Source organism: Culex pipiens, chromosome 2 (genome assembly GCF_016801865.2).
Source record: "Culex pipiens pallens isolate TS chromosome 2, TS_CPP_V2, whole genome shotgun sequence".
NCBI classification, from domain to species: domain Eukaryota; kingdom Metazoa; phylum Arthropoda; class Insecta; order Diptera; family Culicidae; genus Culex; species Culex pipiens.
The window spans coordinates 183,887,739-183,905,163 of record NC_068938.1 but is presented as its reverse complement, the minus strand read 5'-3'; the positions used below and the strand labels follow the sequence as shown (position 1 = coordinate 183,905,163).

The following is a 17,425-nucleotide window of genomic DNA, read 5'->3' as shown; positions in this document are numbered from 1 at the left end:
CAATCCACAATTTTTCTATAAATTGAACTTTTTCACTCCAATTAGGAACCCCTAGGTCTATCTACGACCGTTTCAAATGTCCGTGAGAAGATGCCAGCAAATCCACTTACCAGCTAAATCCACAATATTTTGTAGATAAGCAATACTCAATCAAAACTTCAAAATCTTAAATTGATTTTATTTATGTTTTTTTGAAATGGCTCAAACTTTTTGGGGGCCTTCCCTATGACCAAATAAGCCATTTTGTGTCATTGGTTCACCTATAAAATGCTCTAAACTGTTTTGGCATTTGAAAGAATTTTATGATCGGATGAAGACTATTCAGATAAAAAAAAAATTGGGACACGGATGTTTTGGTGATTTTAATAAACTTGTTTTCACAAAAAAATCTGTTTATCAAAATAGTTTTTTTTTTTTTTAATATTTTTAGGAGACGAAAAACGGCATATTTTGAGCCATTGAAAAGTATTGAATGTGTTGTTGGTAAAAATAGAAATTATTCTCGAAAAGTGCTCTACAATTTATTTGATAAAGTGCACCGTTTTCAAGATATAACCATTACAAGTTCAATTTTATCTCAAAAATTCCAGTTTTACGATTTTTTTCAATAGTGTTTATGATTGTTCAACCCTGAAATATTTTTTCTCGAATATTTGAAAAAAATGTCCATTACAGACATTAAAGACATTAAAGATTAGACCTGTGACGACATGACTGGAGCAAAATATTATAAACCTAGATATCCCATCGGAGGTTTATACGTAAAAAGTTGTTTTAAAGGGGTTGTATACATGAAGAAATTCGCAAAATTTCATCAAACAGAAAATTTATTAATCCACTTAAAAGATGATTTTCAATCACTCCAAATAGCTTTTTTGAGATATTTCATGATTAAACTGAGTTAGAGAAGATTGAGGCTTAATATGTTGCCCGTTTTCAAAAAATATTTGTTGCAACAGATTTGTAGAGAAATCTCTTACCTTTAAGCAGTCAGAGTTCCAGTCTTCAATGTCTCTTAAGCAAATTTATTGCAAATTTTCTCATATTAAAGATTTTATTTCAATATCAGGCTATTTCTTTCTATAAACAAATAAAAATGGCATAGTTTTCAGTTCAAATTATTTATTGGTGTATCAATTTGTACAAGAAGTCTACACATTCTATGCAATATGTTGCATCACTTACATCTACTTACTGATCTTACCGTTAATAGTACTAAAAATAAAAGTAAAAGTACGTCTACTTATTGAACCCTAACGAATCATATAAAATGTTATTGACTACTCAAACTGTATATACAAGAAAATATTTCACTAACATAAATTACTATTGAGCTAACAGTTATTTACCTAAAAAAATGCAAATCATATCAGTTCTTACACCCTAGCCTTTAATATTTGGACGATCTTCATTTCAGCTGATTTTCTTTCCCTTCTCTAAAGACTAAATAACAATTTGGAAAAAAAGATAAATATAAAAAAAAATGTTTGCCTTGACATAGGAAAAGCAATGGTGATAACTACAGTACTAATTGGACGGGGCTTCAGTGCATAAGGACTTGCTTGAATTTGGCTTTTCTAGGTGTTTACAAAAATGGGGGACAAAAAGATAATAATAAAAAAAGGTGCAAAAGCGAACAGAAGCAGCTCAGTTTTCAGTATACAATTACAAAACGTGCTTTCTTTTCATTTTCTTTTTTTTTTCGTCGTTTGCTCGATTTACACATACAGAGTCTTTGGTTCGGTAGCTGTTTATGAATTAAAGTGTGCGAACGCCGCTCTATTCATGACTATATCGTGTTGGTGATGATCGCATCAGGATCGTCGCTCTCTCGCTCTCACTCATTCGTTCACTCGCTCGCGCATTCATTCACTCGTTCACGCATGGTTCATTTTTCGGTAACAAAAGCGCCTCTCGTTTCCCTCGTAGTTTTCTGTTTACTTTTTACACACATACAAAAGACTAGACATTAGTTCAAAAGTGGACCCAAAAGAAGAATTTTTCAATAAATTAAAACTATTTACAAGTTGTCGAATGAACGAACGAAAAAAATCTAAATTACAAATTTGGTTTCTGAAGCTTCGCTTTTTTCTCTCGAGTACAGTCAAATGTTTTGATTATGTGATCATAGCTGAAGTCGATTAGCTTTGGTTTAACTAGATCGAAAAATTCCCTACCTAACGCTAACGAAATGAACATTTTGAGACAAAACTTAACAACTAAGAACAAGTACGTTTTCAACTCGACTGTTTTTAAAAAAATGCTACGCTGTACAGTAAAAAGTGATTTAAACGAAGATTCCTCGGTCGCCGCCTCCTTTGATTGCGACCCTTTGTTCCGCTTCGGGTCCGATCGGCCAAATACGAAACGACAACAACAAAAAAATGCTCAAAAACGTCATCTGACGCGTGTGGTAGCAGCAGGCGGCGTCGGCCGAAGTCAGAGATCACGATCGGGTCGGTTCGGTCGTGGCACACGAAGAAAAGAGGAAGAAGTGCGCCGCAGAAACGGAACAACACAGCGAAATTAAGCAACATCTGTTGTTGTCCGTGAGTGTGTCAGTGCGTTCGCGGCGGCTTCGGAACGAAATGACGCGTCATTAGGGCTCGCAGAGGTTTGTCGGAGTGCGGGATTGTAACATAAATTCTGAACTAAATCGGCGCCGCCGAAGAGCCAGCTCGGCGTGAATCATGAACAACTGCTGCTCACTTCCATCTTGATATCCACGGTGGCGGCTCCGGGGTGGTGCTGGTGGTGGAATCCTGCTGCCGCGGCCAAGGCGCTGGCCACGGCGGAACTGTTGTGCCCGGCTACCGGGCTGCTACTGCCGGAGGAGGTGGTGGTGTTGTGGCCGGACAGAGGCAGCTGGATCGGCTTGAACTCATCCATCGCCGCCGAGGGAAGACCGTTGCTGGAAAGCGGCGTTCCGACCAGTTCGCCGTGCTGACCTTCGCGGTGACGCCGCAGGTCGACCTTCCGCTGGAAGGCCTTCTCGCAGAGACCGCACGAGAAGGGCTTGTAGCCGGAGTGTTTGCGCATGTGCGTAATCAGGTTCGAGCTCTGGCTGAAGGCTTTTAGGCAGACGACGCACTTGTGGGGCTTTTCACCTGGAAGAGAGGGGGAGAGGGAAGGGGGACATTAGTTAGCTGTCAAACGGTGATCTGTCAATTTGTCAATCTGTCAATAGAGTTATCTACGTGCGCAAGTATTGCGTGTACGTACACGAAAAAGATTGAGGTTAAATTTTGTCCGGCCAGCAAAATCAAATGGTGCGCTAGTGTGTGTACGCGAAACGTCATAAAGCTCTATGTGTCAAACTGTCAATCTGTCAAACTAGAGGTAGATTAGGTTAAAGGCTGATGATCGATCTACTTCAAGTCGATCAAGCCAGCGATCGACTCTGAGGTGGTCCACGGTCATCGGTCAAGCCTAACTCGATTTTAATGGCCCGATCTACCGGGACCGTGTCGAAGCGTTCCGCAGGACATCAATCAAAGGACTTGTCACAGCAGGAGCAGCGCGAGCCGCGTAATGGTCGCACATTTACGCGGAGTTAATGGACCGTTTACTGGACAATTTACCCGCTGCGGACAATCACGGCCCCCAAAGGGTCCCGTGGCAAGACAAATGACCACAACATGGATTAAACGCAGTGGCAATAAATTCTGCGCCGAGGCGCACGATCCTGACTCGGGCAGGCAAATTAAAATCATATTAAAATCCCCGAGATACATCCGGGCTTACGTGACCGGAGGCGTGAACATGCAATCTCGCGGAACATTTGGAGTTCACATTCCGAAGTAATCGGACGAGAGGAGTTGCATTTGCGTCATTCACGGCGGAGGCTTGGGCTGTGCTGTTGTCACAAGTGTACGCGGTGCTTCACAAGAATCGATCGCTTTGTGTCGGATCCGAGGCAGGTCGATCAAATCCAGGCAAATATTTTGTCCCAATAGAAGAAACTTGTTCAAATCTTCCCAAAAACAGATCGGAAAACATCGGGTGCTTTGAACAATGCCGGCGATTGTCTTTCCCCTCGTAGCAGCAACCTTGTCGACATCGGAAACCTCCGAGTCGACAAACAGCTTACAAAATCGATTCCCTCGCGACATGCCATCATCATAAATATTTTACCTCTTAATTGATTCTGATTGCTTATCAAAGGACGCTCAGTCTAATGAAATCCCACCCCGCTCAACTACGATGTCCTGATGGCACAAATTACGTGATTGTTATTGCCACTTGTCGTGTCTCCTCAAATCTTGAACCCCTTTTTGTTGCCCCTTCAAAAAGCTAATTTCGAGCAGTGCTGCCGAACACGCGAATCTAAAATAAACATCAAATCAAGCGGGTTCTTTTTTGTCGTGGAAAACCCTTTCTCCCCCCTCGTACAACATAACCTCACTCAATTAGGAAATGAGGTAATAAATTTGTTCAAATTTGTACATTGGTAACCGCTTCCCGAACTAGAAACTACTAAAACTTCTTTGTCCCCAAACTGTTGCCAGAGCGCTTTTCACTTTCTACCGAAGCCTAACCTCAAACGCAAACAAACACGCTTATCGCGGATTAATAAATATCTCAGGTGTCCGCGGGCGGTGATCAACCCGCCAGGGCCCATATCTCCTGCGCTGTGGAACCGACTGCCAAAGTTTATGTGTCAGCAGGGCCACAAAGAGCCCGCGATTGCGCCGTATAAGGATATCGGTTGTAAAACGGGACCGCAAGACCGGCCCGCCGGTTGAGGTTAGGTTCGGAGGGGCGGGTAGGACATTGTTTTCCGCGGATAACCGAGGATTGTGGCGCTTTGGCCAGAATGAGCTTTGGGGGAACTGAGGTTTACCACACACGATCATAGCTTAGGGGAGAAATGTGAGGAATTTTAAGCGAAATTTTCTTTAAAAAATACGATTTTTTCAAAGATTCTGGTTGTTGAAACATCATTCAGCTAAACTGAATCAAATGATACAAACTAAATCAATTTTGTTGACACACACAAAAATCATAACCTCAACAATCCAACGCTCCCCTAATCGCGATTCGCTCATAACCTCACTCCAAAACAATTGAACTTATTTAGCGTGCAAATGGCAGTTAGCGACTCCCGGCAAAGCGCATACACACACATGGATAATGCATAAACGTGTATGCAAACACATCAATTAAATTAATTAAATCAAGATACGAACCACAAAGTGGTTGTGTCCACCCCCTAGCCGTTTTGGGCCGTATTATGTTGGCCAACTAGTATCAACAGTGTAAAAACGGTACACGGTAAAGCAGAAAGAATCAAATTGTTAACGTCATTTGACAGCAGCTGTCAAAAACGGTACACGTTAATTTGGAATGAGCCACATTTTGAACATGTTTTGACAGAAGTTGTCAAAAAAGCTACACATTTTCAAAATGTTGTTTAAATGACTAAGCGAAAAATTTCCACATAATCATAGAGTGCACACTAAACCAAAATCCACCCAGCTGATGGGTAATTTATAACCCAAACAACCCGCTGAGCCTGCCGAGACCACCACCGCATCCCGCCGTAATTCGACTTTAATTGTTTGAGGTGAAATTACAAATTTATGACACGAACCCAGCTGCAAGAGTTGGGCGGGGGGGAAAACAGTGGCGGTCATGTAATGGAATTGGATTTTGCGGACTACCTGGAAGGTAGTTGTAGTCACGGTTGTTGAACTGAGTTTAAGGTGGGGAGGGGTGGTGACTTCCATAAAAGGAAGCGACAGTTTTGTTCGATTTAAGCGAGAACAATTGCGATTTTCTTTGCGTTGTTGAGGTTATGTTGGAGTGGTCATGTCCATAATTATGAGAGTTGGGGGTTTCTTGATTACAAGAATGAAACGTAAGATTTTAAAGCAAACGAGTAGTGTCGTGCCCCTCGGCTGTCAAAGTGACTAGAACTGAGCAGTGCTGCCAAAATCAAGATGTCACCAAAACTGTCAAATTCGAAAGGTTCAATCCTCTCGTTCTGACTCATTGGCCACAGCAAAATTTGCGCAAAAAACGGGGTGCTCCCTTAACGCAGCAGGGGTGCCATCTGCTCACCCCGTTTTGTGTTCGGTTCAGCGTTCCGTGAACAAATTACGGCCGGCCGACTCTTACAGATTTCGCTGAGGCTCAATTTTTCAAAGGCAGCAGCTGAAAAATCCCGGATTCTCGCTCGGGCAAAGGGGGAGCGCGCAAAAAATGATGTTGGCTCGTGCTTTTCATTATTCATTTATAACCGCAAAAAAGGGCGCTCTCGGAACTCTATCTCTCGGCAGAAGCTTGTTTTGGTTCTTCTTTTGGGACGTGTCTGTGCTGGAAGCGCGGCAGATGCTGGCCGATGCCCACAGGGGAGGTGCGAAACAGTTGAGATAGGGTTAATCTTGTTATAAATATTTCACTTGTAAAGATTTCAGTTTGATTTCTTCAAAACACTCAATTGCAGTTTATAAAACGACGATTTTCTAGTGTCGCCATCTATTGGCGAGCACTTGAAGCTGTCAAAATTTGTCTGTTTGTCTGTGGTCTCCGATTACAGGGGTTCAAACTCACCGGTATGGATGTACGTGTGCTTCTTCATGTCGGACTTTTGGTGGAACCGCTTGCCGCAGTACTGGCACGGGTACGGCCGGGTGTCACTGTGGATCAGCAGATGGGTCGATAGCGTGCTGGAGCGTTTGAACGTTTTGCCGCACTGTTTGCACTGAAAAGATGAGAGAAAGAGTGGATTAATAAGGCGCAAAATTAAAATGATTAAATTTACATTTTCGGCTGCCGCCGCAAGCCACAACAACAGATTCCTTCCCCCTGTGTTCCGAATGGGCTAATTTGAAATTCGCACCAAAGAATTTGCGGTGGCCGAGCTGATAAACGCTGCCCGATACGGGGCCCTGGGTCGTGACGAAGAAGCTGCCTTTTGCGGTCCGTAACAAGCTGAAAACGAGCCCTAAATTGCACGTTTGCGCCCGGGAGACTTGGCCGTTCCGCAGGCGACGAACCTCAAAATTTCAGCCCAAATCGCCCGTTCAGTGCTCCGTGCCGTTTTCACACGTACCGAGGTTTGGTGGCGTGTTTGGTTTTAATTTCATCAGAAATAAATTTTATCGCGCGTTTAGTTAGGGAGTGGCAAATATATCACTATTTATCTAGCCGGCGAGGACCGCGGACGAGCTAAAATAAATTAAGTCCGGGCGCGACACGAAATGGTGATTGTAATTTCCAGATAAAATGACACTCTCTGGAGCGCGCAGGGGGGAAAATGCCGAGGAAAAACTTCCCACTGATCGCTTTTTTTTCGTGTAAATAATTAATAATTGTTATTTAGTGGCCGCAGCGGTGCGAGGGTGATTGGGGTGTCACCCGGGCACGATTTATTGACCATTCTTGAAATAGTGAAGGACCGTTGGCTTAGGCGAAAGGGACGAGGACTTTGAAAGGATTGATTGCACTGACCTCGTTTCCAGGTGTCATGCGATGGGTGCTATTGAAATCAATTTTCAATCAATTTTGTTTGTACATAATTTACTAGATAGAAATCAGGAAGGAAAAGCGACGTTTACTGTCCACGATTGATGGCCAATTATGGAAATGGGATCGGTTTATTGCACAAGCGGGTTGAACTTGTTGTTTTGTCACATTTATTTTCATTCAAAGATATTTAACTTCAACTTGAAGAATTAAACAGAATTTCTGGCAGCACTGCCAATTTTGACAACTCCTAAAACACAGATTAACAGATTAAGTAATGCGTCCAGATAAATTTTGGAATTTGGAGTTCAAAAATGTAGAGTTATGAGTTGTTCCAAGAATAGCACTTACACATAAAATGAGTAAACAGAGTTCTGCGTGTAAGCGGAGAGATCTGTCAGACGAACGAACGGACAGGAGCGAGAGAGTCAATGTCAAACGGCAGTTGAGATTTGATCGCAGCACGGAGCGGACGTGTTGGCCGGGTGAAGGTTCTACAAAAAAGAAACACAACACTGTTCTGATTTGACGTCTATTTGAAGTGCATTAAGGAACGGCAGCAGATTTGTACCACAGACTTGCCACAGACTCAAATCTGTGTTTGTATTGGTTTGACGTTTACTGAGGGTGGGTTTTAAAGTTGTAAAGTAAGATCCGATCCTCAAGACCATGCTACCTTCCTCAATCCGATCCAGTGAGTAACTTCAGCCTAAAAATCCAGAGCAACATTTGAAAGGGGCGGTACGACATTGCTCTTACGGCCTTTCATTACACGCGTTTAAATGGGACGAAAGGCCGTAAGAGCAATGTCGTACCGCCCCTTTCAAATGTTGCTCTGGAAATCATGTCTACGAGCTCCAAGCACGTCCCAAAACAAGCAATCAATTAATAAATCAATCCCCCCTCAAAAGCGCTTTTCCTTTCGAGGATTCCGTATCAAAACACCGTCAATTCATCATCCACGCAGCCGATTCAATTAGTCTGCGTGTCCTAACCTCCAAAAACATGATCCTAAAGGCCATAAAACAAATTATAACAATCACTTAACTGCCCATTAGGCTACTTCTTTGTCCGGAGCCGGAGCCTAGATTCGCGCATAATTAATTCATGTGCGAGCTTCGCTGCCACGTGAAGTAGAGCGAGAACACAATTATAAATCAATACCGCGCGCCGTGGAGTCACCTCCACGGACGATCCTCATCCAATATTCATGAGAAAGGTGGGTTTCCCCCCAAAAAATACTCCACACCAAGTACTGTTTGTTGGTTGATTGTCCGCAGCGTAAACTTCCTGTTCCAGTTAGGTGGGTTTTCGCTTTCGGGCCGAAAAAATAACCCTAACAAGAACGTGATTCTTTCCCAGCGGTCTTCACGGTAGCATTAGCATAATTTCTCACTTTACCGGAGGTTCAACAGAAATGCTGCGGGTTCGTCGCCTGTCCCGGGTGACGCGCACACTTGCGCAAACAGAGGTCTCTTCCCTTTAGTACGCTCTCTGTCACTCTGTGGTAGCAACAGCAGTAGGCCGCGCCGCCTCGCGGTAAACACCTCATTAACTGATTCGTGTCGGATTGTTTTCAGTTCATTTGTCAAAGTTGGCGTTGCGTAGCGTGCTGGGACGAGACGCGCAAACAGCGAAGCGAAACGTCAAAAGAATCGATTGCATTCAGGGAGCGCGTCTTCCAGGTCGGATTTGTTGGAAGCCACTTGCACAAATATTGGATCATATCCGAATGGGACCAACTTCGGGGCAGGAAAATGAATCTGTTTGTGGCGAGTTTGTGCGGTGACGTGCGCGTTTCTTGTGGGAAGCAGTTCGATCCAGTTTAGGGGTGGATTCTGTCAGAGTCTGTCAAACCTCGTGATTAAAATTGGAAGGTTGTCAAACGTGTGTGTGAAAGAAATAAATCAATTAAACTCACCTGGTACAGTCGTGCAGGTTTTTTCTCCTCGGAGCTGACGATTCCCGCTTCCCGCTTGAACACATAACCCCCCTCACTGTGCCCGGTCGAGTCCGGCCGCGTAATCTCGCTCTTGATCCGGAACTCACCCCCACTGCCACTGTTATCACTGTACGCACTCACATTGTTGTTCTTCACACCGTCCCGGTTGTTGTTGTTGTTGTTACTGTTTCCCCCCTGGTTCTTCACCACAAACACATCCGTACGGTTCTGGCGCAAGATCTCCAGGTTCTTCTGCTGCTGCTGCAGGTGCGTAAAGTAGCCCTTGCTGATCTTGCTGTAGTTGAAGTAGTTCCGGTCGCCCTTCCCGCTGGCGGCGCCGCCGCCGCCACCACCGTTGAGCAGCAGGTTGTTGTACTCGGTCAGAATGCGCGCCTTTTGGTTCTCCATCATCTGCTGGTGTTGTTGCGTCTGGTAATCCCGCGACTCGTCGATCTGCAGCTCTCCGCTGGACGAGTCCCCGTCGTGCTCGTCCGAGTCGTCGTTCTCGATGTCGATGTTGCTTTGGCTGTCGTCGATGGTTTCCTTCTCGCACATGCTGGCCGGGGACCAGATGTGGATCGAGTGCGCCAGGGAAGCGGCCGCGGCAGCTGCGGCTGCCGCCGCTGCTCGGGAGTTGGGTGTTGATGAGGAGGACGGCTTCATGGACAGGTTCAGCGGCATGTCCTCGTCTAAGGGCGAAATGCGATCAGTACAAGCTCTAGAACTTCTTCGAATCAAAAAACCTACCAACGATTTCCTCCTTTTCCGGCGTCAGCGTGTAGTCTCTGGAGTTGGCTAGATTTGGTGAGATCGGTGTGATGGGCTGCTGGGGCAGCAGGAACTGTGGCCACAGAAACGCCGCTCCCGAGTAGAACAGCGGATTGTACAGCAGGGGGAGATCTGCGGAAGAGAACAATCGCGTTAGCGAAAATTGCCACCAGAGGCGCTCGCGTCGCCCAAGGGGAAACCTACCTCTGGCGTTCCACTTCTGTCCGAGCACCGAGCTGAAAGCCGATGCGCGCTGGATCACGCTGGAAGCGTTCATGTCCAGCGGGCTGGCCTGGGTTTGGCCGGCCGCCAGAACCGGCGGCGAGGGTGGTGGCGAAAGGTGCGCCATCTCGCTGAAACAAAACAAACGAAAACTAATCAGAATATTTCGCCACATTCGCGCAACGTGACGCGTGAGGAAATCAACATTCAAATCGTACTCCCTAATCAATTATTTATGGGTCGAATGTGGACGACCGTCGTCGAATGGCAACTTCGAAGGAATGAATACATCACCCGTCGCAGATCGCACCGTCAACGTCGAAACCGTCTGTGCAAATTATGCATAATTAATCAGCGAAAAAACTCACGGCTAGAAAATCCACACACACCATAAGTGCACAAGTGGACTACATTTGCACTTAATTTGCTCCCCCCTTTGGAACCGTTGGAAGCAGTTGCAACTCTGTTTTTCTTTGCAAGAATCCTCTAATTACTGTTTTCAGCAGGAAAATCAAACAAACCCGAAGACAGGCCAGGTTGGCAATTAGTGTCAAAGGACTCATTTTTGAGGCCGTTTGTGGCTTCACCAGAGATTTCAATCGAATCAAACCCTTGCAATTATAAAATATTCAAAGTCATTCCGTGCCCGGTTTGCTGCAGAACACAGACAAACAGATGAAACATTTGGTCTCTTTGGTGAGAGCGGCACCATCTGGTGGTGGGAACAGGTAACCTGAACTGTCAAATCAGATTGCGCACCGAGAAACATCTACTCGGTGATTTCACATGTTTGATCAGACAAATTGAACTGATTTCTGCTTGTCAAGTGCGTGTACAATTGTCGCACAAACCCCTTTTTTATTTGCTGCAACCCTCAACAAAGTCTGTGATTATTTAATTGCTGCAACTCATCCTCCATCGAATCCATCGGAAAGAGGGGAGAAAGTGACACTTTTCAGTGCAAACAAACCGAACCCCTTTCCCGAAGACACTTTTTGTTTCACAAATCAATGGAAAAGTATCGATTTTCCCGTTTGGTTTCGTCCGCAGTTAGTGTCACTGCTAATTATAGCCCACGTGTGACTCAATCCTTTTTTCCTGCTGCTGCTGCCCTCGGATTTTACAAATAGGATTTTCTGTTTTTCCAACGTGCGAAACGAGGACTTTGGTTTTGTAAGAGATTACGTGGGGTGTTGGCAGTGTTGCCAGTTTCAAGTATTTTTTTCCCTTTAGACTGAGAATCTCAAATATGCAAACAAGATTGAGTAAATAAGATTACTGGTGGAGGTGATCACCGCAGCCATAATTGAGTCAACAATGTGAATCAATTTGCTCTGCACGGGTTCTTTGGTATGTTTGTGTGTTAACTCGATTTCCCAACCCAACCTGTCACGCTTGAGTGAAATCACGAGCCTTAAGTACAGGGAAAACTAGATTTTTTGAACTTTATAAATTATCAATTTGTACTTTTTCAAAATTTAAAAAAATCAACAAAATGATTTTTTTAAATTAATTTTTTTATTATAAAATTTCAATAATTACACAAATTCTGTACTTTTTCCAACCCCAAGTGATCCAAAACCATGCCGTGCAGGACAAGTTCTCACACGTTGTTCAACAAGCAAACAATACATTGTATACACACATGAACCACCAACTCACTCACATTCCCACCCTAATTGATAACCATTAACAAATTAGAGACGATAGTATCGGGCTCGAGCCTGAGCTCCGCGAGTTTCAACGTTTTTTTTTTTTCCTTTGCTGGGTGGAAAAGCGATCTCAAGGGGTGGCTCTTCAAGCGTGGAAATTTGAGGGGGTTTTTTCACTCCTTCTTTGTGTGCTGGGCACGTGAGCGGAAAAGGTGGAAAAGTTTGTGGAACTTCCCCCCGTTTGTTTCTCATTTGTGAAGAGACTTAATTTAATCGCTTTGTTCGTAAGTGGTGATGGAAATGTTTTCCGATTTGTTGGATTTTTCTGTTGCCTGGTTTGTTGGGGTAGGAAGGAACCGGAAATTGAATTTGATTGCATTTTGGGGGAGTTGATTTTCCCACGGTATCCAATATTTGAAATAAAGAAGATTAAAAAAGCATCACATTGACGTATGAAAAACTCAATATATTTTTAAAAGTTTAAAATTTATTGTATTTGACAAGATCTAACGTCATGATTCGAAATCCGGACACTTAGTAGCATATCATTTTTGTTATAGCTGGCAAAAAATCATGTAATAAGTTGGAAATGTAGAAACATCATCAGGATGTAGTACAAACAGTCAGTTTCAAGAAAATGCACGCAAAATATTTTTTTTCTAACAATTTTTCATCAGAATTTTAAAATCAAAATTACTTGTTGTGCTTCGAATCCCGGACTCCGATAAAAGCTGATTCGAAATCCGGACACTTTTGCTTCGAATTCCGGACACTCGATTTTACATATGAATCGCACAAATTTGGACTGAAATGTTAGTGAATGGCATTCTTTAGGTCTCAAATAAGCACTTAACACCGAAACAATTGATAGTTTTTCTAAAAATTTGCTAGAATTTAAGGAAATCGAAACCATAAATTTCTGCTTTGCCTTCCCGGTGCTTCGAACGCCTATGAAATATTTCAGGTGAAATGTTTCGCATTTTTGGTAAACTTATAATTTTATTGTATTTAATTGTTTTGGCATTAATTACAGCGTCCAAACAAACTTTAAATGAAAGTTGATGTTGGAATTCATCAAATAACACAGTTTTGACATTCATAATGCGAACTTATATCCAAATAATTGATAAAACAAGATGAAGTGTCCGGGTTTCGAAGCGTCCGGGAATTCGAATCATGACGTTATCTGGTTTTTGCTTTTTGAAATTTTTCTTTCTGATTTTTGACCTAGGAATTTGACATATCTTTCATTTTGATTTTGGGAACATTGGGAGCATGGTGAGGACTAACACCACTTCATACCCGGAACTAAGATAAACTGCATTAGCATAAGTCAAGTCTGAAAGGATCTAAATTTTCCCATAATTTCACGGCTGGATGGCATATATTTTACTGAAAGCACAAGATTGTACACAAAATCTTTCCCAACAAATATTAATTATATTTTCACTAAGCTTAAAAAATATGAAATTCTTGTTTTTTTCGTAAAAACATTTCAAGTTTCAAGCATTTAAAAATTTCAATGGCAAATAAAAAATGCTTAAGACAATAATAAGGCTATGCTACGACTAAAAATTTGATTACAGTCGCCTCTCTGACTGTCGATCTTCATAAATTTATTTTTTTCCGGCAAAAACAGTTTATTTCATTAGATGAACAGATAAAAAAAACTTTGAACGTGTTCTGGAAAGATAGATTTGAGTGTTTTTTTTAGTCCTAAATATATTCTATTGAACACACGATTTTTTTTATTTTTCTTAAAGGTAAGGAAGGGTTGCCAATTGGACTAGTCCAAAAACTTGAAGTAAATTTTTTACTGGATTTTTTAGTTAAAACTATTAATTGCAAATCAGTACAAACTAAATTTTTCTTGGATTTTTGGAAAGCATTTTAAACATAATCAAGCAAAAAGTTTTCCAAATTAAAGAAATTCATTGGCAAAAAAATGAATTTCCTGTTTAAATACCGATTTTTTAGGAAAATGCTGAAGAAAAATGTAGAATGTGGCTTTACTCAAGCAAAAAAAAAATCTTCCTCAATAATACGGTTTAATTATATTCAACTCTTTTTAATTAACCCACTGAAATATCATAATTATAAAATCTTATTTTTGATGTATATTTTGCACTGATAAAAATATGACTGAAATAACAAAATAACAAGCAAAATTGAGCATGGAATCAAAATAGCATTTAAATAAAAAAAACCAGGATTGACAAAAAAACAATCCAAATTATTGAGTTCTATTGTTCAAAATAAACTTATTGAATGATTTTTTACCATGATTCGCAACATAATAGTATTTAATTTCCACCAAAAATTAAATTCAATTTAAAAAGCAGACTAAATTTTTTTAAAGAAATGTGTTAAATTTTACATTGAAAAAGACAGCAGAAAATACCTTGCCGCTTAAAGATTTTTGTCGGATTTTTTTTATAAAACTTCATAAATTAGTTAATAAACCTATTTTCCGTTGTAAATAATTGAACTTTTTCCTAACAAAAGAAGTATTTTTTTTAATTTTAGGGCGTTTTTAATTTGATAATGATATTAATCTTTGGTAAGATAGAAAATGTAAATATGAGAAATTTTGTATTTTTTGAATTTTAAGCTCTTCATAATATAATATGAATCATCAATCAAAAAAAATATACAATTCACTAAAACATTAAAACACGGTCAAAAAATTACAGACGAACGAGGAATGCTAGTACCGTTAACTGGGGCGAATTGGGACAGCAGTTTTAACCATGTTAGAGCAAAATATTTATATTTTTCTGGTTGGTTTCGGATAAAACAGATTCAAACCAACAAAATGTGTACATCCATTTCCAAATTTAAAACCTTTAAGTGCTCTAAACACTGCTGTCCCTATTCAGACTGTAGTCCCGATTCGCCCCAGATGACAGTATTCCTTGAAATTAATTGGTCTAGAATTGCTTCCCTTATTCAAATTTTATTAAAGGATTAATATGGCCACTATGTTTGGCAATAATTACAGTATAGAATATTTCTAAATATCAAAGAATCATGTTCAAAAGTTCTAATATTGTGAAGAATTTGTCTTTTTGAAAAATAATTGAGGGAAAAATATCAAAGCTTGTTTGAATATATCATCAAATATATGATTGTGATCATGATTATATTCTCTTAAAATCCTCAACACTTGATTGATGGCAATATTTCCTTCCAGATTTCAACCTCAAAATAACTCAATCTCCATTAAATCTCCACTCAGCGCCCACGTTATCTTCATCCAAAAATCTGTCCCTTCAGCTCTCCAAAAACATCCTCATTCAACTTTCTTCACCGCATGTTTCCCACGTTATCGCCACAAATCGATCATCGAACATCGTCCCCAATTGCAAAAGATCCCCCACTCAAAACTACCGCAGACAACCGGTCGCGCGTTCCAGCAATCCATGTCCTCCCTTCAACAAAACTGATTAAAAACAAGGAAGAAAAATCTTTTCACTCAATTAATCGCTACTTCCACGCGACACATGCAATCCCTCTGCGAAAATCGAGAGAGAAAAAAAACAAGTCTCTGCTCAAGCTGTTCAACAGATGAAAAAATCTTCCCGAAATAAGAAAAAACTTAAAAACATCAAGAAAAAAATGTTGAAAGAAAGCAATCAAAAAAGGCACCAGACGCCGGGTCCACACGCCGCTCTCATTCCGAGAGCAGTTTTTTTTTCGAGTCTCTTTTTTTGAAGGCGATCGACGACCGTCCGCCAGGTATTTTTTATGCTAAACAGGACAGGGGCAGGTGTTTTTCGGTGACGATCGGCGAGGACCAGGTGACTCTGGAACCGGCACCACCAGCAGCTTCGATTAAGGAAGCAATTTTATGTTATGAACCATCATCATCAGCCGAAGTCACGATGATCTCTTTCGCCGGGTTTAATTGATCCTCACCTTGACTTTTCTGAGGGTCTCCGGGTGGGGGTCACTGCTGGAACCCCGTAAGATCTGCTGGTAGCTGTCCAAACAGCTGAGGGTCAACTTCCTTATCCGGACAGCGGTTTCGTTTTTCCTTGATCAGAACACTGCGTAATCCTTGATCTTCACTGCGTTGATCACTCGCGATCGCGAGTTTCACTCACGAACGATTGAACGATCGTTTCTCGCGAGAGCGTTATCACTTAAATCCTTGCAATCTCTTTTTAACGATTGATTCTCACTGGTTGAACTCCACGATTGATTCTTGCAACTGATCTTCACTTGATCTTTACGAGATCTTCGAGATTTCTCACCAAAGATTCTCAATCACTTTGAACGCTCCAAATCAACTTCTTTTCACTTCCAAAAAAATCCCAAATTAACGAAAAACTCAATCACTCGTAAAAACAAAACCGAGAAGTAGACCCAAGAAGGAAATACGTCCGCTCGATTGGGTGCCCGGCACCTGACTGATCCCAATGGTGGCCGCGATCGTCGCCAGCAAGGGTCTCGCTGGCCCGGAGAGCGGCGAATCGACGGCGGCATGTGGTCATGATATAAAGGTGATTCCCTGAGAGAGGGAGAGCGAGCGAGCGAACGGACGAGAGAGCATGTGCGCGCTAAAGTCAACCAGGTAAATGAAGAGGGTAATCAAGAGTATTGGAGGATACGTGAAGGGTGGGAAAACGTGGAAAAGAGGTACATAAGCGGAGGGAAGAAATAAAGAGGTGAAGAGAAGTAAGAAAGAGAGTGTGTGCTTTTTCCTTCGTTTTTCGGATTGATGGATAGGGTGAGGAAAGGAGTTGAGCAGAGTTCATCGAATAGAGCAGAGTCGTGCACATAATGTGCAGTATGAGGTGCAGTTGGGAAAATGGAGATTGGTTTGTGGACTAATGGTCGCATTAATGTTTAATTGCATTTGAAATATTGCTGTCATCATCGGGATGGATTTTCCAAGGTCAACAGAAATGCGCATCAAGATTGTGATGGCAGATTTGTCAGCTGAAAGGCATCAACTGAAAATATAAATTCTTGATTTGCTTTTTCGTATAAGTCAAAGTTTTTGACACGCCCAATTTAACAACGAAAAAACTTCAAACTTACAATGGAAATTTCAGTGCAGTAAGCTGGAATCAATTTTAAATGCATTCCTCTGCCTTTAGAATCATTTTAAGCATGTTCGGATTTATTCAAAAATCATTTGAATTTTAGTGAATTTTCAAAAAGTTTTTTTGCGGCTTAATTTTTTTTTGACAAAGAACTTTGTCCTAAGGTTTCTATACGTGGTGTCAATCCAAAATTTTCGCGAAGCGAAAACGTTACGTGACGAATTCCCCTCTCGGCAAATTTCCCCTCTTTTTGGTGCACGCAGGTTGGATGAACGAACGTTTCCCAATCAGTCGATCGAGAGACGTGAGATTGATGTATC

The 17,425-nt window shown here is 41.7% G+C and overlaps 1 protein-coding gene across 1 annotated transcript; it reads right to left on the bottom strand.

Moving 5' to 3' along the window:
• Positions 1-1,688: 1,688 nt before the first annotated feature.
• On the bottom strand, positions 1,689-16,452 carry LOC120426730 (zinc finger protein sens). Its single transcript, XM_039591503.2, has 6 exons — positions 15,973-16,452; positions 10,385-10,533; positions 10,160-10,312; positions 9,392-10,101; positions 6,556-6,706; positions 1,689-3,107 (listed from the first exon to the last, which is right to left on the bottom strand). The coding sequence occupies exons 2-6, from the start codon at positions 10,527-10,529 to the stop codon at positions 2,689-2,691; spliced, it is 1,578 nt and encodes a 525-aa protein (XP_039447437.1). The 5' UTR covers positions 10,530-10,533; positions 15,973-16,452; the 3' UTR covers positions 1,689-2,688.
• Between the last annotated feature and the right edge of the window lie 973 nt (positions 16,453-17,425).